This window comes from Epinephelus lanceolatus, chromosome 19 (assembly GCF_041903045.1).
Source record: "Epinephelus lanceolatus isolate andai-2023 chromosome 19, ASM4190304v1, whole genome shotgun sequence".
Taxonomy (NCBI): Eukaryota; Metazoa; Chordata; class Actinopteri; order Perciformes; family Serranidae; genus Epinephelus; species Epinephelus lanceolatus.
The window spans coordinates 14,347,784-14,369,192 of NC_135752.1; the positions used below are offsets into that span (position 1 = coordinate 14,347,784).

General features: G+C 40.5%; 2 protein-coding genes across 3 annotated transcripts in view; one reads left to right on the top strand and one right to left on the bottom strand.

The window, feature by feature from the left end:
• Positions 1–12,263, top strand: part of mtrex (Mtr4 exosome RNA helicase) — a 25,275-nt gene extending 13,012 nt beyond the window's left edge. The window contains exons 15-27 of the mRNA XM_033646801.2: positions 680–805; positions 1,808–1,958; positions 2,958–3,130; positions 3,221–3,289; positions 3,366–3,491; positions 3,601–3,711; positions 3,810–3,998; positions 6,872–7,035; positions 7,859–7,964; positions 9,928–9,984; positions 10,080–10,242; positions 11,216–11,320; positions 11,565–12,263. Coding sequence (XP_033502692.1) covers positions 680–805; positions 1,808–1,958; positions 2,958–3,130; positions 3,221–3,289; positions 3,366–3,491; positions 3,601–3,711; positions 3,810–3,998; positions 6,872–7,035; positions 7,859–7,964; positions 9,928–9,984; positions 10,080–10,242; positions 11,216–11,320; positions 11,565–11,617 — 1,593 coding nt within the window. The 3' untranslated portion in view covers positions 11,618–12,263. The remainder of the gene's footprint in view (positions 1–679; positions 806–1,807; positions 1,959–2,957; positions 3,131–3,220; positions 3,290–3,365; positions 3,492–3,600; positions 3,712–3,809; positions 3,999–6,871; positions 7,036–7,858; positions 7,965–9,927; positions 9,985–10,079; positions 10,243–11,215; positions 11,321–11,564) is intronic.
• plpp1a (phospholipid phosphatase 1a) overlaps positions 12,155–21,409 on the bottom strand; it is a 21,753-nt gene continuing 12,498 nt past the window's right edge. For both annotated transcript variants that reach the window (XM_033646804.2, XM_033646805.2), the window contains exons 4-6: positions 17,808–17,865; positions 15,056–15,232; positions 12,155–13,258 (exon numbers count right to left, since the gene is read on the bottom strand). In XM_033646804.2, the coding sequence (XP_033502695.1) occupies positions 13,139–13,258; positions 15,056–15,232; positions 17,808–17,865 (355 nt within the window). In that variant the 3' untranslated portion in view covers positions 12,155–13,138. The remainder of the gene's footprint in view (positions 13,259–15,055; positions 15,233–17,807; positions 17,866–21,409) is intronic.

The window sequence follows — 21,409 nt, forward strand, 5'->3', positions numbered from 1 at the left end:
CCACATAAACAGCCACGTATTGTTTATACGAGCTGGGGGCTGCGTGTGTGTGTGTAGAGCTGCCGTCACTTAGAAGCACCCTTCATCTTCACTTCATACACATGGATTTCGAGCTCACATACACAAAGGCTTGAGGAGAATGTGAGAGAGGAGGAAACTGCCCTCCAAGAGTTTCATCAGGAACATCTGGTGCCTCTGACGGTGCCAAAGCTCCACGCAGGCACTCGCACATTTAAATTCGATTCTCATTCCTGAAACACACTGTGTTTCAAATCAAGAGCTGATCCCATGGCATCAGCTCATTTCAACACAAAAATAATCTTATCTGTCTTTTTTTTTCTTTGCAGTTTTATTGCTCAAAGACCAGTAGATATGTGGAGTTAAATTAGAGCCATGTGCGATGGAGAGAACAGTCCCCAGAGGCTTCAGGAAATCTGGTTCAGTCTCTTGCTAATGCAGATACTTGGCTAGGAACTAATTGTTGAAATTCCTTGTCTATTTTCCAAAACATTTGGTTATATTCTCATTCAAATATGCGTTAGTACATCATCACAATGCCTTTTGCCCAGTTGTATCAGTGTTTGTTGCATTAACAAATATACTTTTTATCACAGGTACAGAGAAGTGTTCACTAACACGTCTTTCTTCTTAATGTTTTGTGTGTTTTCATGTGGTCTAGATTACATCAGGTGAGTACATCCAGATGTCCGGGCGAGCTGGTAGGAGAGGAATGGATGAAAGGGGAATTGTTATTTTCATGGTGGACGAGAAGATGAGTCCAGCTGTGGGCAAACAGCTACTCAAGGTACCGTGAAAATGGCTGCTACAGTTGCTACAAGTTCATGTTGTTTTTCTGAATGCAATTGCTAGTCATCAATCACGTCTTTGCAAAGCTCTTCTGTGCTGTCTGCACATTCTTAGAAGATTCGTCCAACCATCCCATCAATGAAACATATTTCCCTCCTGTCCTGCTGAGAATTTGTGTGAATGGTTGAATGGAAATTGTCTGAAGTGGCTCTGAAGTTGTTCTCTCGATGGATCATTGGGCCATTTGGTGCTCCGTCAAAAGCTCGACAAAACACAGTCACAGGGAAGCCAGAGTGTCTCAGTCTGTTGTGTTTGATTTGACACATTTATAGCTGCTATAAAAATGTAGTTGCATAGATTTTGAAGGAGGTTGAGTTAACGTAAAAGTGTTTGTTGGCTCCGTCACAGCGCTCAACTCCCAGAGGTGAAAGCTGTGGTTCATATCTGTGTTTGTGGAGGTCGTGATTGCAAAATCCTCCTCAGGGTTTATTTTGGGAAAAGTGACTTCAGCCTGCGTTTATTAAGAGCTCATACTTTGTTAGCACTTTAAGGAAAATGCTAACATTATCAAAACACAAAATCACTTGTATAGTGCTGTATAGTGTTATAATGCATTACATTGCATACATTAACATTTATTTTCTATGCTTAGTTTTATTCTGTCTTGGGCTGGGCAGTGTATCAATATCATATCTATTGGGATATGATACTAGATATCGTCTCAGGTTTTGCGTACTGTAATATTGTGTTGTCTTTTCCTGGTTTTAATTATAGTAAAGTGATGTCATTTTCTCACTGGGCTGTTCTAGTTCTGTTTCATTTAGTAATTATATGCACATTACTGATGATATCACTGTGTTAATATTTTGTGAAAGCACTAATAGTCAGCCCTACAATCCTTTAGCAATATTGATATCAAGGTGTTTGTTCATATTGTGATATTTGATTTTCTCCACATCACCCAGCACTGATCCTGTCTGGTTCTTATTGTGCTGTGCAGGGTTCAGCAGACCCTCTGAACAGTGCCTTCCACCTGACCTACAACATGGTGCTCAACCTGCTGCGTGTGGAGGAGATCAACCCAGAGTATATGCTGGAGAAATCTTTCTACCAGTTCCAACACTACAGGGCTTTGCCTGGCGTTGTGGAGAGTAAGCATTTTTTCCATACTTCCTACAGCACACCCCAGGCTGGATATGAAAGTAATTTGTAGAGAAACTACTTTGGATTCTACTACTACAGTGATTTCTGCAAACTTGTTTGCATGTATTTCAGATCTCAACTGCATTTTGCCTAATTTAGAAATGGCAAACTGTCTGATGAGATATGCTTAAGACTAAAAGAACAGTTTTGGCTGCGAGTTGGGCCCAAAACACGCGATGAAGGCTGACTGTTGTGTCACCTCATGTTGCCTTTTCTTGGCCAAAAAGTTGCATTAAACACACCGCAAAGCCTACAGCCAGCGACCAACAAGCACGTATGTCCTGCAGCTGCTTGAGAGGAAATAAGTCTTCATTGAAGCAGGCAGTGGTAGTCTGTATTTGTCATTCAGAAAGTGGAACCAGAAGACCAACAGGACAGATTCAAGGATGCTAGTTAGCCAGTTCGCACATTGACAACACAAACTGAAAAACCATGCACTAGTAAACAGTAAACAGTGACACAAACAATTATTAACCTTTGCTCCTAAAGAGCTCAATGGCTAAAAAATAGAAAAACTATCTTAACATAATAAATTTGTTTCAGTCTCATTCTGTCTTGATGCAAGCCATTTGTTTGCTTTCCTCACTTGCATTTGTCTTCTCAATCACTGAGCTTAACTGCTGATAAGAGTGGTATCATTTACTGACGGGCTTTGTAGGCTTTGACACTGCTTCAACATGCTGGATTGGCCGAAAACAAAAGCTGACAAGGGCGCCAGACACTCACTTGCGGCCCAAGATTGACAAACTGCCAACCGGCAGCTTGGTGTGTCAGACATCTTTCATCATTTGTTGTCAGATGTTGATTTCCATGTTAAGAGGTCGATGTGCAGAAAACATCAAGAAATGTTTTTCACTACAAGATGTGAACATAAAAAACATTGCCTGTTCTGTTGTGATTTAGTTCTAGTTAACACTTCAGTCATACCTCTTATTTTGTCTGTGCAGAAATTAAGAAGTACGAGGAGCAGTACCACGGCATTGAGATTCCCAACGAAGAGAGCGTGGTCACTTACTTTAAAATCAGACAGCAGCTGGCCAAACTGGGGAAAGAGATACAAGAGTTCATCCACAAACCCAAATACTGCTTGCCCTTCTTGCAGCCTGGGCGACTTGTCAAGGTACAGCTCACACACTCACAGTTTGACGACAGGACAGTAATGACTGATTTCAACATGTCGCTTAAAGGCTCTTTGTTTTTTATCATACAGGTAAAAAATGAAGACGCTGACTTCGGCTGGGGAGTCGTCGTGAACTTTTGCAAGAAAACTAACACAAAGGTAAGTTGGTGTCAAGGTGTCACATGAGTGAGTCAGTTTACATGTGGCTGTGACTAATGTGTGTTTCCTTATTTAGACTAGTACAGACTCAGAGCCGCTGATTGTGGTGGAGGTTTTGGTCCATTGTAGTAAGGACAGCGTAAAAGATGCTGCGACTGAGGCTGCTAAACCTGCTGCTCCAGGGGAGACTGGAGAGATGCAGGTGGGTGCGACAAACACACACTTAACTGCACATTATGTACACAAATAAGACTTCATGTCTCTGTAGTTGGGGTGGCTGTAACTCTGTTTTTTGTGTTTTTTTTGTCCAGGTGGTTCCAGTGTTGCTCCATCTCCTTTCGTCCATCAGCTCAGTCCGCCTTTACATCCCCAAAGACCTGAGGCCTTTTGACAACAGACAGCTCATGCTCAAGTCTATACAGGTACAAAATGCAGCCGTGTTGAATCAAAGATAATGAAGCTGGTTGAACTCAACAGAAATCAGTATGCAAATTGTTGCCTCCAAACATTTTGTCTGCAGGAGGTGCAGAAACGTTTCCCAGATGGTGTTCCTCTGCTCGACCCCATTGATGACATGGGCATCAAAGACCCTGCACTCAAGAAAGTTATTCAGAAAGTGGAGGCCTTTGAGCACCGCATGTACACCCATCCCCTGCACAGCGACCCCAACTTGGAATCTGTGTACTCGCTCTGTGAGAAGAAAGCTCTGGTGAGAAACTGTATGTGGGTGTCATTGGGTTCGTGGGAAAGTTGAAAGTCAACTCGAGGAAACTTTTCTAAATGTCAAACCTCACCGATACTATTTAAACAGAGTTATCACAGTTGGGGTTTGTTACTATTGAAATAATAATTACTTTTATCTTTCCTTTTTATCTTCTTTGGTTACCTTTTCTTTATCACAGTCTCCTTCCATTGTCCTTTCCTGCCAGACTGGTTGGCTTTTGCCATATATACTCATACAGACAAACACAGGAAGAAAGCAAGGGCATTATTCCTGCAGGGCCTCACCCTCAGTTATAGGTCAGATAACCAAAAACTGCATCAGATCACAATGGCTATGTTTACATGCACACGTTCAGCTGGGCCATATTAAATGGCAATTCTTCAAAAAGTAGCTGAGATATTATTCAACTGACCAGCAGGCCGACAAATCCATCCACTTAGCTGTGCTGCTAACTTAACAAAGAAAATGCATGACGTAGTGCTAGTGGAAATGCAACACACATTGTTTGTGAATTAAAACATTTTATAGACATTTTCCTCTCACAGGGAAGTGTATGTGTAATCAACATAAGAACACACAGTACTAAGATCAATAATAATATATTGGCAGCACTTTCGGAAGCGTAGGAAAAAATAGGAAATGCTAGACATGTTAGTGTTCCTTTCCAAAATAGATTTCTGTGCCTGATCCATATTCTAAGACATTATAATGTCCTGTACTTAATTAAGCACAACACACACACACATGTGCGAGCTCTGCTTTACAGACAGATCAAGGACGGAGTCAGGCTATTGAGTTCAGTACAACCTTACTGAGTTCATATTTGAGGAGTGTTACAGATGTAAATACTCAGATTGGCTTTACCAGGGAAGGGGGAAACAAGCAAACCAGTTGTTTGACAATTTGCATAAATATTTACATCCCTCTGTAGTCTTGTGTGTGAGAAATGATAGGGTATACAGTGCAGTTTAAACTGCATCACATTATGTTTAATTGGCAGAGTAAAAGATTAACCTGCTCCTCTATCAGCATCTCTCTGCAGATAATCTGCAATCTGGTTACTGCAGGTGACCTCTGCTGTGGTAGCCTGGGAACCAGACGAATCTGAGAGCTCGTGTTTGATTTGCTCTGGCAGATACATCTGGTCCCCCTCCTGTTTAGATAGATTTTCAGCTGATGTGGCTCGCTTCTGGCCAATTATAACCGTTTTTGTAATGTTTGGTTTGTTTAAGATGATGACTGACAACCTTCGTGCCTAACACAGAATATGTGATTACCCTCGCACCGGGGACTCAACATTAGGCATATACCTAACTTAGTCAAGAGGAGTGCCGTGCGCCATTTTTTTAAAACAATCAAGATGGCGGCAGCTGACATGGAACTTTGTTTTGGAGTACTGTTTTCATATTCTGATGGAAAAAATGTCGACAGACATATTGATACTACACCATCACAGCTCATCTCTGCGTGTTGTAGTCTGCTTACATACACCAATCAGCCAAAACATTAAAACCACTTACAGATGACATGAACAATACTGACCATCTCGTTACAATGCCATGCTCTGCCGGGAAACCTTTGGTCCTGAGTGTGCAAGGTATCAATTTGGCCTCCAAATTCCCCAGATCCCAATCTGATCAAGCATCCGTGGGACGTGCCAGTACCCCACCTCACAACCAACGCGTCTCAAAGGATCTACCGTCAACGCCCCAGTGCCAGACTCCAAAGCACACCCCCAGAGGTCTCGTGTCCATGCCTTGACATGTCAGAGCCAAATCCGATCCAAAAAGGCCCCACTGGGGATCGGAGGTACCTCTGGGGTACCGGCACGCCCCATGAATACTCAATCAGATTGTGTTCTGGGGAATTTGGAGGCCAGGTCGATGCGTTGAGCTCTCTGTCACGTTCTTCGGGCCACTCCTGACCAGTTTTTGGTACACAGGGTGTTTGCGTGGGTGCTGTGTGTCAGTTGGTATCCACATGAATGCCAGGAGCCAAAGGTTTCCCAGCAGAACATTGCATTGTAAGAAGATGATCAATGTTATTCACTTCACCTGCCAGAGGTTTTAATGTTTTGGCTGATCGGTGTATGTCCGTTGGTCAGCACTACATCATGTTTTGTTGTTCTGAGTGGTTGTAGGCCTATTCACATGTGTCCAGAGGTGTTTTGATCTACAGCTGCTGATGGCGTCCTTTGCTAATTGCAAATTAATGGATGTCAGGCTACTGCTGTGACCTTTAATTACTGATAACACACCTACCTTATCTGTTTAGCAAGTGTAAGCTATCACACCTTACACACACCATATCATGACTGATAAAGCTGAATGTCATTTGATAGCGTGATCAAAGCTAGAGCAGTATTTATTGTGATATTTGTTTTTGTGGTGTTAAATGCTTTCAGCGTTTGCTACAGGGAGCACGAGCGTCAGAAAGTTCAAACTTTCCAGCTCTTGTGTCCAGCTCAGATGCAGCCACTGGTTCGCAGAAATAAGGCTATAACTACTCAGAATTGTTTGAGTAATAAACCATGCCGGTGAAATGCCTTTGTGCATGAGTTTGGCTCTTTGGCTCTGAGATGTGCTGTTATCATGATGGCTAAAGGTTAAAGTGGATAATGGACATCACTGAGGAAAGATAACCAGGCTGGTTAACATCTGTTGGCAGATGCCTCAAATATTTCCACTCCTTTAATATGACAATTAATGTAGTGTTTCAAATGATCTCATGCACTAAACAGCTGGTAGTATCAGCGCTTTTCATCATTGTTAAGTGTTTTCTCAAAACCCTGTAAGAGCTTCTCCAAGTTTAAATGAGGTAAAGATCGCAACTTTTAACGATACGTATCTGTGTCTTAGATCGCGGCAGATGTTCGGACGGCCAAGCGAGAGCTGAAGAAAGCTCGGACCGTCCTGCAGATGGACAAGCTGAAGTGCAGGAAGAGAGTCCTGCGACGTCTCGGTTTCGCCAGTCCGTCTGATGTCATCGAGATGAAAGGGCGGGTCGCCTGTGAAATTAGCAGGTAAGGAAGGACAAAAAACACACACCCAGCACAATGTGTGTTTTGTTTGTTGATAGTGTGGCCTCTGACATGATGAGTTAGCCTTTTTAATGCCAGGCGGCTCAGCTGTTTTAGCCTATAGAAACTGGTGGAGTGGAACAGAACACACTGACACTGATAGCAAAAGCAGAGATGTTTGGGTTAATCATGGTCGCAGTCTGAAGGTTTGAAGGTAGTCTGAGTGAATGTGGACATTATCCAGTCTTAACACTGCTCTGAAATTGTTTAGGACACATATTTGGGGGGAAAATGCTGCTTCTGGATACGCTAATTAATAAAACAGAAGGATTTGATAATAATGGAGATTAGGAACTGGAACTGGAGAGTAAAATTGACTTCATGGAGCAGAGGTTTTTGTTTTCTGAAGTCTCAGTTTGCCTGAGGAACTGATATCAGCACAGAACAGAAAGGGCATCCAGCTGCCTTTTAAATTGGACTAAATTTAGATGAAAAGGTTTCATACCATACGATGTTACGTGCAAATTCCTAAGTGAAGTGCTGCAGCAGTAACGATGGGTTGTCTATCTCTGACTGCAGCCCAGATTTATCTATTACTGAGGAGATGGACCCTGGATCTTATTTGTGATGGGTTGTATGTATTGCTGTTTTTGGAAGTGTGAGCTCTACCAGGGCTGAAAGATGAGGGAACATCTGCTCTCACCTGCTTTTACTTAACTCCCACACACACACCACATTTGTGCATTGCTGTTTTAATAGAACATGGGAAGAGATGTATCAGATCAGTGTGATAAAGTAATAAGATATTATCTAATAATCTTTCCAGTGCTGACGAGCTTCTTCTGACGGAGATGGTGTTCAATGGTCTCTTCAACGACCTGACGGTGGAACAAGCCACCGCCCTGCTGTCCTGCTTCGTCTTCCAGGAGAATGTACGAACACAAACACACACACACACACACAAACGCGTATAATTCGTCTAATTCTCCATACAAACAGATATTAAGCCTCTTCCGCGAACACAGAGATAAACAGCTCATTCCCATTCTTCCCACACATCCCAACTCAAGTCGCATTCTTGGCCTTTTCCCCCTGCGATGCAACCAAAACAGAAACCTGAGGTTGATGTGTGTTTGTCTTTCCTAATGAAGCCTGTTCTCTCAATGAGGCAATCCAGCGTCAGATGGTTTAACAAACCTTTTCTTTGGCTGGACGTCAGCTCAGACCTCAGAGCAGCAGAGCACATTTCTGTCTGAAGAGCGGTCTGTCAGAGAGGGAGCGACGACAAGCAGCTGTCATGTTTGCACACCACTACACAACCACACTGTCTGTGTGTGTGTGTGTGTGTGTGCACAGCTGTTGTAAGTCATTACAGAGCACCTGCTGCTAGTTTAGTTTGAGGTAACAGCAAACCATCCAACTTGTGTGTCTTTTACCACTGATGACAGTGCTAAAGTAACCCAGGTTTCAACGATGATTGAACAATACTAACCTGCACAGGAAGGAGTCATTCTCTCAATGTGGACTTCACTGATCCCCCATATCATGTGACAAGCAAAGCAACCAAAAACTGTCCCAAAAGTTGATACTGATCTCATGGTCAGATTCATAGTCTTGTTTACTTATTCTTTAATCAGATATTTACTAGTTTAGATAATTGTATACTGTGTTTGAGTCAGGGTTCCTATAACTGAAGGCAACTTAGATTTAAAACCGTTTAAGACTTTTTTAATACCACTTGGAAATTTTACAGTAACCAAAATTGAAAGTGAAAAACATCATGAACTGACACTGATTATTTTGGGTTAGGGACAATATTGCTGAAATGTTTACATAAAACGTGGTTATCTCCTGACAGACACAAGAGTAGAACAGAACTTGCGTTTGTTGGCGAGTGTTCCTGTCGATTTTGTGTTTCTCACTCTACATGTGGGATTCCACTGCCTTGATTCTCATTGTGCCGCATTTTAAAAACTTCTCGCATTAATATACATAGAGCCTCTTACACATTGCCTTGTACTGGTTTCAGTCACGCTGCAAAATCTTAGTTAAATGGCCAATTTTCATTGAATTTCTGCTTCCCAGTGTCGTCCAGGGTACAGTGACAGCCAGCGATTGTCTGCTCTGAGTATCTCAGCTGGAAACAAAATATAAGTGTCTGTGTTTGTGCTATCCTGATCTGGTGACATTAATATGAGAGGCATTCAGCTTCTTATTTTACGAAAATAGATGTTTATTTTTCTCAAGGTAAGGTATTGAAAAAAATTATATCATATTGGCACTAGTATAAAAAATTTCAAACAGTAACCAGCTCCAATGAAAGATGTATAAATATGTGACTCTAATACCCGCTACCATGTGAATATTACCTGTTTTGCAATTTTTGTTTATTTTATTTTTTCCAGGAAAATCCAGTTGTTTACTTTATTTGCTGAGCGTCAGATGAGAGGATCAATACCTCGCTTATGTGTCTGTTGCTACAGTTAGCCTAGCTTTGCATAAAGATTGTAAACAGGGGGAAAAGCAGGTCCATCCAAGGATTAGTCCTGCAGCTACTTCTTTCCAGTCTTTATGCAAAACTAAACTGTCGCTTGGCTGTAGCTTCACATTGCACTGATAAGAGAGTGATACAGTCAGACAGGTGTTAGAACTGCTGACAACTAAAGCTGCTGTAGGTGACTTTAACAGGCTGACAATCATTTTCATGAAGTGATAAAGTGGTTTGTTTTGTCACCAAAGAAGAGCAGGATCAAATGTTTGTTCCACTCTCTTTTAATGTTGAATGTTTAAAAATAACGAACCAAAGAGCAGTCAGAGGGACTAGAGTTGGAACACAAACAACAAAACAAATGTGTATTTGCTGTCACAACATTAATGATGTCGTTTTCCCTCCAGGCCAGCGAGATGCCAAAACTGACTGAACAACTAGCAGCTCCTCTGAGACAAATGCAGGTGAGACGACGTTAGAACCAGAATCAAACATTTTGATTTTTAATCAACAAAAGTTTGAACTTGGTTTAAATGTGATTTCTGTTGTTTTTGTTCAGGAGTGTGCGAAGCGCATCGCCAAAGTGTCTGCAGACGCCAAGCTGGAGGTGGACGAGGAGACTTACCTAAACCAGTTTAAGCCTCACCTCATGGATGTGGTGTTCGCCTGGGCCAACGGTGCCACATTTGCTCAAATCTGCAAGATGACTGACGTCTTTGAAGGTGTGCCACTCATGTTAATGTCCAACAGGCATGACAGGAAGTTAAAATACAGGTGTTTAAGTACAATTTTGAAGTATTTGTAGTTAAAATTAGCGCTGCCTTACCCAGCTGCAGCAGTAAAATGCGACATAGCATCAGTGATAAGAGTTATAATAATGAGACAATGGGGCCATTTTTCTGCAGAACAAGTACTTTTAGTTTAAAACTTTAAGTTCATCTAGCTGAAAGTGCTTCTATACTTCTAGTAAAGGATCCAAATACTTCTTCCACCACTGCTGAGGTCCAACATGGCCTTCACAAATTCAATTTAATATGATTTCTCCACTATCACACACACAGTCGGCTGTAAGAGGCTCACTAATTGATTTATTATGTGAGGTTTGATTTGAACCCAGCTCGGAGTCCATCACAGTTTCTATCTCTGACTCCCAACAATGACCTCAGCTGTAAAACATTACATGTCATCATTATGAGGAAGTAATGTTGAATTGAGAAACTGGAGGAGCTAACAATGAACGTGATTTCCTGGTAATTTCCAGGGAGTTTTCTGTCTTTGTCACTAATTATTAGGAAATTGGAATTTACTTACATGAAATGTTTCAAATAAATCAGTGTAAATAATGATTCATTATCAATTTATTTATTTATTCATTATTGGAAACTCTCCTTATATGTTGTTTGTCTGTTGACAGGTTGCACAGTATGAAGGACTCTCTAGTCACCAACCACAATTAATTTACATTTATTAGTTGTAAATGTACAAAATAAGCAGTGTTGCCTCATAATTGGTACCAAATGACAGTTATTCACTGAAAAAATATTTGACGTTATGTTGAAATTACAGACCTGTAAGGAGAAGCTACATTCCTCCAAGAACGTTCAGCATAAATTAATACTAAATGTCATTAAAATGTTTGAAACAACTGTTTTACGCACACTGAACTCTGTTTATATACGCATCTGTCTGGTGTAGGGAGCATCATCCGCTGCATGCGTCGTCTGGAGGAGGTCCTGAGACAAATGTGTTCTGCAGCCAAGGCCATAGGCAACACTGAGCTGGAGAACAAGTTCGCTGAAGGTAAGAAACATTGTGATTTTTAGAGCGGAAAGGATTAAGCAACAGAAAATGAAGACATCACCAAATTTTTTTGTGATTTGATCATACGTACATCATCATCCTTAAAGCTGTACAACGTACTGCATTTTTACCAGTTACCGCAAAATGTATTTTGGTAAATTCATCTTGACTTAGCAGGTGAAACACCACTGAAATAAGTGTATGATTAAAAAAATAGTTACATAATTGATTTCCTCTTTTGTAGGAATAACGAAGATCAAGAGAGACATTGTATTTGCTGCCAGTCTCTACCTATAAAGACCTCGCAGCTTCCAACACAGAGCAGCAGCGCTCGAGGATTAACGCTGTTTTTGACCTTTGAGTTATGATTAACCACCGGTGTACCTCTTCGTCATTTTTTTTTTTTTTTTTGGTCACACTGGAGTCAAATATTGTGCCGTTCCTTCCCCAAGTGTTAGTTAAATTGGCTTTTAATTTATTTGTCCTCCAGGTCATTTTTCTGATCCGCCTTGGCATTTATCAGGAAAATTAGCCAAAACTTTGTAACGTCCTGTTGTGTTATCTCTGAGCTGCGTTACATATGTCTGAGGATGTAAACAAAAGTGTTTTTCATTGAGGTGATTTCATCTGCATGGAGAGAATACACTGAACATTCATGCTTTTATTTTTGGTACAGAGCAGAGTGGTTCATAATATAATTTACATTATTTTTCTGATTTCTGCCTGGGAAATTAACATCAAGTCATGCTTTCATTTCATGTGAAGACTCGTGACATGCTTTCATTTCATGTGAAGACTCGTGACATAATACACTTAGGTTTCTGTTCATGTTAATGAGTAAAATGGCTTTATTTTTCCTTATTTTAGACATTTGTACATATTTGTAACACTTTGTTTTTCAATAAAAGTCTGTATGCTGATTTGTACAGATTATACAAAAGAACACTGTGTGTTCACTTGAAGTATATTAGTTCTTAGATACACAGGGGGCTGTAATAGCAGCAGTAGCAGTCCAGCAAAGGCAACACGGGACTTAGACTAACCATCTACTCTTCAACTCTCTAACTCAACATGATACAAGTCGAGCTACCTTCCGTCCTTGACTTTATAAGGTTAGACAGTTGGAGAGTGCGACAGCAGTGGCCTGGAGGCAGCCGCTCCACATGTGAAGCAGCTTGCCCTCTGGTCTAGGATCAGCTTCAGTCTCCAGCACGTTCTAGCCTTGAGAAGGAAACATTCTTATAATTAGCCCTTTAATTAACACCGGACCTAAGGCAGGGAAGCTGCGAGACTCGGCCGTCTCTCTGGGTGCTGGACCAAAAACTGATCCTAAATCAGATGGTTGAGCAGACTGACTCCAGGTCAGGAAAAGCACAAAGCAAGGTTACATTCACAGGTTTCCAACCCTCCTCTCTCTCCCAGCAGTGGTCAGACCCTTTAGTGGGTGCGTGCAGGCAAGTCTTCCCACCAGCTCAGTAGAATCATGCTAACTTGTTTCCGTCTTTACAGAATCTCTAGCCCCTAACCTTCATCTGTCACAGTCACTTCAGCATATCTACAAGGCTTGGACAGGTAGTCGGGCCCAGATGGAGAACTGGCGGACAAGACAGCCTAAAATTAAAAAGTCTTAAAATCTTAAAAACAGGCCTGAGGTGCAGCTCCCAGAAGCTGGCTTACTTAAAGTAAGAGTCAACTTAAAATCCATGCAGGGTATTCGGGGAGGAGTGTTTGCGTGAGATGAAAGGCTAGAGAGCTGGGATCCTGGGTGTGCGTTTGGACAGAGCAGAGAGACGTCATCCCTCCACCTCTTGGCTTAGCTTAGTTGGGACTCTCAAAGTGGTTTCCATTTGTTGGGGTCTCCTGCAGAGTTGAGTGTGGGATGTCGGCCTTTTCATGGTTTTCTTTGCACGGCTTGAAAAAGTCAGACACGAAGAAGACCTGCAAGATACAGGAAGAATGTTTTTATACAGGAGTGTGAGGCTTAATTATTTACATCTGTGCTTCGTTTAAAAAAAATTCAAGGGCAATCAGTAACTTGGTGAGAATAGTTGGGTATTTTAGGAAATATGCTTTCCTGCAGAGACTCAGATGAAAAGATTAACACTTCTCATGTTTGTATGATAAATAGAAAGCTACATACAGGAGGTAGTTAACTTAAAAAAAGAACTGGACACCGGGAGAAACAGTGAGCCTGGCACTCTCAGTGCCATAGTACAGTATGCCATGAAATAAATTAAAATTAAAAAAATAAAGCATGATGTAGCATATCAAAAAAGGCATAGTTATAGTATACTATATTTTTTAATTATATAGAATGTCATAAAAAATTGAATAAAAATTCAAAAAGTTTTTAAAAATGGCATAAAAAGTCATTAAATTGCAGTAGTAATATATTGCAAAAACTGTCACAAAAAGTCTTTAAAAAGTCATGGTATAATATATTATAAGGAATATGCCAAAAAAAAAGTCATCAAAATGTTCTTGATGTAGTATGTCCTAACAAATGTCATTCAACTGTCATAAGCATTAAAATATAGTATGCCATAAAATAACATTTTATATATAAAATATTAGAAAAGGTCAAAGTATATCACAAAAGTCGTGAAAATCAGACAAAAAAAGTACTATTTGTTATGAAAAATATAGTTGTCATAAGTCATAAAAAGTCAGTATGTCATCATAAAGTCAAAGTTTCATAGTATAGTATGCTATGAAAATGTCAGTCATAGTATAGTATGTTAAAATGTCATAATGTAGTATGTCATTAAAAAGAAGTCAGTGTCACAAAAAGTCATAAATCAAAAGTGATACTGCATGCCATAAAAATAGGTGAGAAAAAATGTCATTTAAAGTTACAGTATGTCAAAAAAGTCAGTATTTCATAAAAAAAGTCAATTTCATAATACAGTATTCCATTAAAATGTCATAAAGTCAAAGTACAGCATGTCAAAAATTTCATAATATGGTATGTCATTCATAAAGTCACCAAAAATGTCCTTTAAGTCATATTGTGTCACCAAAAAGTCATGACAATGTTCAAAAGTCCATAAAAACATAATACTGCATGTCAAAAAACGTCAAAATGTCATGATACAGTATGCCATTAAATTGAATGAAGTCATAGTATAGTATGTAAAAAGTGTCATAATGAACTTTACAGGTACAGGTGATGAACAGTGGTTATGGATGCTGTAAATAGCCACAGCTGTGTGTAGCAGTGGAGCCTGATGACAGCTGTTGCACTTCTTCTTTGCTGTTCTTGTCATTGACCGGTGGTGAAGCAGGCACTGTTTGCATGTTGATATGCAAACAGATGCTCAAGGCCGTCTCTACATCCATTCATAGCTGCCGGTGGAAGTGGAAATAAAGCTGGTATATCAAAGCCCCGAAACCAAAATCTGTTGGCTTCTCCTCATGAGCGATGAGGTTCTACAAGGACCCACAACTGTTTGTGAAAGTTCGAGCAGTTCTTTTACATACACAGAGCCGTGCTAGCTGTTTCACCCTGCGTCCAGTCTTCACGCTATGCTTTGCATAACATCTCCTGGTTGTAGTTTCATATTTACGCTATGTCTAAATCCAGCCTGGGACATCTGTTGCATTTCTCTCCCTCACTTCCTGTTATTTTTCTACTATCGCTATCTAATAAAGGCAGAAAACGCCCCCAAAATAATAATTTCAATAAAGAAAATGTCAAACCATTCCTTTAAGGTCAGATTAGGACACATGACTTACCACCAGGATGGCCATGAGGGCACCCTGCAGGAGTCCAGTCAGCACATCACCCGGGTGATGTTTATAATCAGACACCCTGGACAATCCCGTGAACACTGATGCAGCAATCAAGAAAAACTGGATTGTGGGTCTCAGCAGCCTCGCCCAATCAACCCGGAATCTTGCCTGCAGGTAGAGCTGAGAGAAACACAGGGGACACGGATTATTGGATGATCATCGGACTGGGCAGCGTCTCTGTAGGAAAACGAGCTGCAGTGATGTGCAGGTGACTCAGTGTATTTACACCAACACTACCACACCAGAGACAAATAAATCATCAAGAAACTGTGAGAAATACATTAATAAATTAAACAAACATCCTCTTTTTTATCAGATCTTTGTCTACATTCCTCCTCTGTCTTCTAAAAGGGTGAGAAACTCCTGCAGGCCACACTTCCCTCTGCCGAATGACCTTAAAATACTCGTGTTACTGATAGAAGTACAGTTTATTGGACTGATATTTCTCACAATCTAACTGATAACTGAATATCACACCGCCCCTGGAGCACCAATGTAGGCCAGCTGAATGTCATTCTCCTTTGTAGCACAAACCACTAAACTATTATCTATGTTAAAAACAGGGCATGTCTGGAGGACAAACAAGCTTAGCCGCTTCATTCAGATTCTCTTCCTGAGGCACTTCATTTATGCCGTAAATGCTGTCGTTTAATTGCGTAGAAAAAGAAAAGCAGGTTTGTAGGTGAATGTTTAAACGTCAGACGCTGCTTCTCATACTTGAACTTCCACTTCGTACTGAGGGAGAGGGAGCTTTATGTTGGTGCCAGGACTTTGTCCCTGTGTCTATTTATATCTACTGGTGTTGAAGGAATCAGCAGCCTATAAAGTTTATCAGGGCGGGGCAGTAAATTCAGCTCTGAATAAACACAACAGAAGGAACTCAAAGATGCTGCACCTCCCTGGGCAGAAAAACAACCGTCATCAAAAAAGGTCATCAATGCATACAAGGAAAAGTTGAATCACTGCAGTTCAAAACAGTTTGACATTTTAGGTAATACACTTTTTTACTATCTTGCCAAGACTTAGATGAGAAGATTGATACCACTCTCATATCTGGTTATGACTAGAAAGCATCTGTCTTGTGTAAAAACTCTCTTCATATGGAGAGTTCAACCATGTGTTTAAATTCGGCAGGTCGTCTTGCAGCGGCTACATCGCTGCTCAAACATCAGTGGACAAGACCAAATTATGGTGAACAGCTAAACTATATAATAAATATGTAGGTTAATCAAAGATTGTCAATTATAACAAATAAGCTCAGTGACTGCGACTGCTAAAATGGGACGTCAGTGCTGTTGCTGTTGAAGAAAGTCAACACAGCAGATGCACACTGTTTATTCACGGGCAACGTTGTCGCAACCCATGCTGAAACAATAAATGTTCTTTGAAACAGCTACTTGAATTTATACCTCTTTAACTTGTAAGATCTAGTTTATGTTGTGTTATTCCAGTATGTTTTTCTTTATCACAGAAAGTTGCTAACAAGCAGCTAGAAGCATCCAAGGCTCAGTTCACCTACAAGACGTCAAAATAAATTAGCCTCATATTTTGGAACCAATGTGTCGCACTGAGAGGGAAAGGAAGCTTACACTACATCTAATTGTGTATTTGATTTGTTCGTTTATATGATGAAGTTCAAATCCATTGTTACATTTATTTCCCCATGTAATTTAAATACAAAGATTTTTTTTTTATCTGTCAAGTTATTCTGCGATGTGTAAAACAATCCTCTTCTTTCCATTGAACTTGTAATCGCTCTTTTAAATTGTCACATCAGTGCCATTGTTGAGGTAACTGACATTGCACATTTATAACTGAAACTCTACCCTGTAGCCTTTGTATGTTAATACAACAGTAGCATTCTTCTCTACCCCACAAAGGGCTTCCTGCCTTTCTTAGAATCCTGAGCCCTTTTGAGTCGCTCCAATTACGAGAATGTAATGTCGCATTTACACATAAGGGATCTTTTCTAGCCACATTCCTAATGTCTGTCTGTATGCTACAGCTAAGAGACTGTTAGCTTAGCTTAGCATAAAGACTGGAAACAGAGGGAGCCAGGTAGCCTGGCAATGTCCAAAAGTTACGAAATAAGCCAACCAGTACCTCTAAAGCTCACTTATTAACAGGTTATACCATGTATGTTTTAACAGGGTTGGAAATTAGCACCAGCAATAAGCCAAATACTGGTAAAATATGTAAGTGGCTGCTAGACTTGCTTCACTCACCAGCCAAAAAACACAATGGTAATCTATTGAGTGGCTGGTAGATTTTGGAATCCACCAGCCACAGTGGAAGGTGGACAAATAAGTTAATTTCCAACCCTGTTTTTTTTTAATTCAAACAAAAACCAAAAGGGTAAAAATGACAATTCACATGATCAGATTTATGCTAAGCTAACTGGCTGTAGCCTCATATTTAACAAACGGGTGTGGTATCGATCTTCTCATATAACTAACATTAGGAAGGCAGATAAGAGTATTCTCAAACATGCAAAACTATTCCTTGAAGATAAAGGGATCAATATCACATTTGTTCACAAGCTTGATTTGCTAATGGACTATAATCGATTCTTATTTATAATCACTAATGTGTTTAAGAGCTGATATGAATGTCCAGAGTTTCCTATTGTGTGACCCAATGTGCCAGTAAACAGTGATTTATATCAATGTAAATCAAAACAGGTTCAGGTACTTACAGCCAGGAACAACATGCAGTACATGGAAAAAGAGGAGTGGCCGGAGTAGAAGGACAGCCTGTAACAGAAAGACAAAAACATGGCTCAACACTCTGTTATGTACTTAATTAATCTGCAGCAAACAAAAAAACTGACACTGAGACATACTGTCGTAGAAATAACTTATGCATTAGTCAGACACACACCCTTATTTAGGTCTTGAGGTGGAGTCGATGCTCCTTGAAAGGTTTGTGTTTGATGCATTTAAGAGAAGCTGTTTGTGAGAAGAACGTTGAGTGATGTGGTGAACAGTGGCTGCTACGAAGAAGCACGCCAGCCACTTCAATCTATTTCCTGTTCATACTGACAGTGCTGTTTTATACTGCTGTCTGGACCACGTCCCAAAAACCATGAACACACGCGCACACACACTGTAATGTAACTGTCAACCACTTTGGTCCAGACTCAAATATCTCAACAACTATTTAATGGACTGCCATGAAACTAGGTGTAGATGTTCATGTTTCCCAGAGGATGAAATGTAATAGCTTTGATGATGATCTAACTTTCTATCCCATGTCATTAACAGGTCAACATTTTCACTAATCTAATACTTTAGTTTATGATGAAATACCTGCAAAATTAATGACATCCCATCAGCCTCAGCTGTTCTTTGTGTTAAGTGCTAATTAGCAAATGTTAGCATTTAGATTTAAGCGCCACCGTGTGAACTTTCCAAGGCCATGGAAAAATATTCTTGATTTATGTGGTGTTCCCCTCTAAGGACTGTCCACACCAAGAGTGCTAACTATACAGATGACTATGTGAGCATTCACACTGATGAACAATAAATGAATAAATAAATCCTTCTTGTCACTTACAAAGCTCTAAACAGTCAGGCTCCGTCATATCTTAGAGAGCTCATAGTGCCATATTATCCCACCAGAACACTGCGCTCTGAGAACGCAGGGTTAGTTGGAGCCAGAGCCTTCAGCTATCAGGCTCCTCTTCTGTGGAACCATCAAGGCATCAGGCTCCTCTTATAAAGCTTATAGTTAGGGCTGACTCAGGCTTGGCTTGGACCAGCCCCTAATTAGGCTGACGTAGGCCTAGTCTGCTGGTGGACCTCCTATAATACACCGAGCACCTTCTCTCCCTCTCTCCTTAGATTGTGAGAAGTTGGTTCTTCTTCATTTGCTGACATTCATGACCTGTTACTGCATATCGCTAACTCGGCTTCTTCTCTGGAGCCTTTGTGCTCCACTGTCTGGCAGGTCCCCTCGAATCGCAGTTACGCCTGGATTGTTGGTTGTGGTTGCACTGCTGCCTTGGTCCTGCCTGATGCCTCCTACTACTGCTGTTATTATTAGTCATACCTCTACTACTCTACTCTCTCTTGTTCTCTCTCCTTCTCACTTTCTCTCTCTGTCTCTCCCTTTCTCGATTTATCATTGTGACATGGATCACTGCACATTTATTATGTTGATCTGTTCTGTACGACATCTATTGCACGTCTGTCTGTCCTGGAAGAGGGATCCCTCTTCAGTTGCTCTTCCTGAAGTTTCTACCATTTTTTTCCCGTTAAAGGTTTTGGGGGAGTTTTTCCCTTATCCGCTGTGAGGGTCCAAGGACAGAGGGATGTCGTATGCTGTAAAGCTCTCTGAGGTAAATTGTGCTTTGTGATATTTGACTTTATAAATAAAATTGAATTGAATTAAATTAAGCAGAGGCACCAAACTTGCACTGTGTGCTCCAAGTGTGTTGCTCTGTAAATCTGGATGGATTTTGATTGATTGATTGACTATCAGTGTTCCTGTCGCTCATTAAATGACTCTTAAAGTGATCCCAGCAATATGGTTCGCCACTGTCATCGTTACAGTTGTGGTGTGGGATCCGCCATCCGCTTGAACTAGAATGATTTTTACAATGATACATTTATAGTCATTGTTATAGTTTTGTTCTTGGTGTGGGCGGCCTTGTAGTCTTGTTACATTTCAAAAGAAACACTGATACAATTTGAGATAGCAAGAAATTAAAATTCAGAGGATAGATTCAATCGTTAATTTTTTTTTTTCCAGTCAATTAGTCTGTGAAATTTCAGATGATGGTGAATAATGTCCATCACAAAGTGTTTTTTCAGCTTGCTTTTTAATTTAACATATAAAAAACAGAGTTTAGCAGAAAATTCTCAAATCTTTAGGAAGGTAAAATTGGGGTTTGGTATTCGTAACAGATTTTTTAAATTCTTTTAAGTAATAGGAAGGTAAACACTTTATCAAGTAACCATTTCAGCATCAACAATGTTTGATAATCGACGATCACAGGCTGATTAAAAAGATCCTGGTAACAAGAGCAAACTGGCATATTAAATAATAATGCCGACCTCTGAACATCCTCTGTCGCATCCCATTAAAACTGCAGGTGGGTCAGACCCTGTGAGGACTCCACTCGTACATTAAAAGTACCCGTTTGGATAAAAAATGGGTGTCCTTGATGAGAGGTATTCTTCTTCACACTCTCAACCTTTGATTACCTTCAGTTCGACATCTTTGCCTCTTAAATTCAAACAAACACACATACAGCTCTAGGCCTGTTCTGTCTCCTCTGTCCTAGGGAAGTTAAACTGAGGCAAGGAGGAATCATATTACAGTAAGATGATCCCGACCTACCCACTCCCCTCCTGCTGCTGCTTATTATCTCTATTAGTGACTAACAGGCCACCTCAAACACACAGGCACATAGGAGCTGGAATTATAATGTGTCCTGACATTAATCAAATCGCTGGATCCTTCTATGGACTGCTGATAAATATTTGTCTCAATATGTGACATGAAAATAAACAGACTGCAGACAGTGATGGGGCTCCAGGAAGTATCAACGATGTTGCACCACACCCTGGTAATGCCCATGAGATAATTCAGAGGATAGAGGGGTGAATAGGCACATTTTCATTCAGCTCAGGGAAACTGTTCGAGAGAGGCGGAAAGCAACACACTCTTACTTATAAGCAGAAAAACCTGCTTCACCTTTCAGTAAAGCAGATCTGAATAGAGCAATAGTTCCTCTCGGCTCATAATAAACCCTTCTTAGCTCTGATACAATCTGCACAGCTGATATCACTATTTAAGCCTCTGCTTCTATAATTACTGCTGGTCTCGGTGGTCGTGCCTACATTATAATGAGAAGTGGATATCCTCTCCTCCCACTATACTTCCTTCTGCTCTGGGCTGATAAGGGATACTGACGTTAAATCAAAATAAGCTTTACATTCCTGTGATATTACTCAATCCTCCTGGTCTCGTGTGCTGTAAATGGTTCAAACTGCATCTTGCTGAAAACACACACCATTCGTGAGCAGAAGTCTGACTAGAAACTAAATGTTGCACAACTTCAGAGGCGTGCTGTATTAGTTTTATCACCACTATGAATTACACAATCATTCATACATCGCTCAGGGACACATTTAACCTTTGCTCTTTGTACTTACACCACAGCTTGTTACAAAACAATGGAGAGCACTGAAGTTTAGCTTCAGATTTGGTTAATCTGCTCAGCAACAAAACAAGAACCTGGACTGCTACAAATTTAAATGAGGTCATTTCAACAGCAAGCAGCTGAAATCC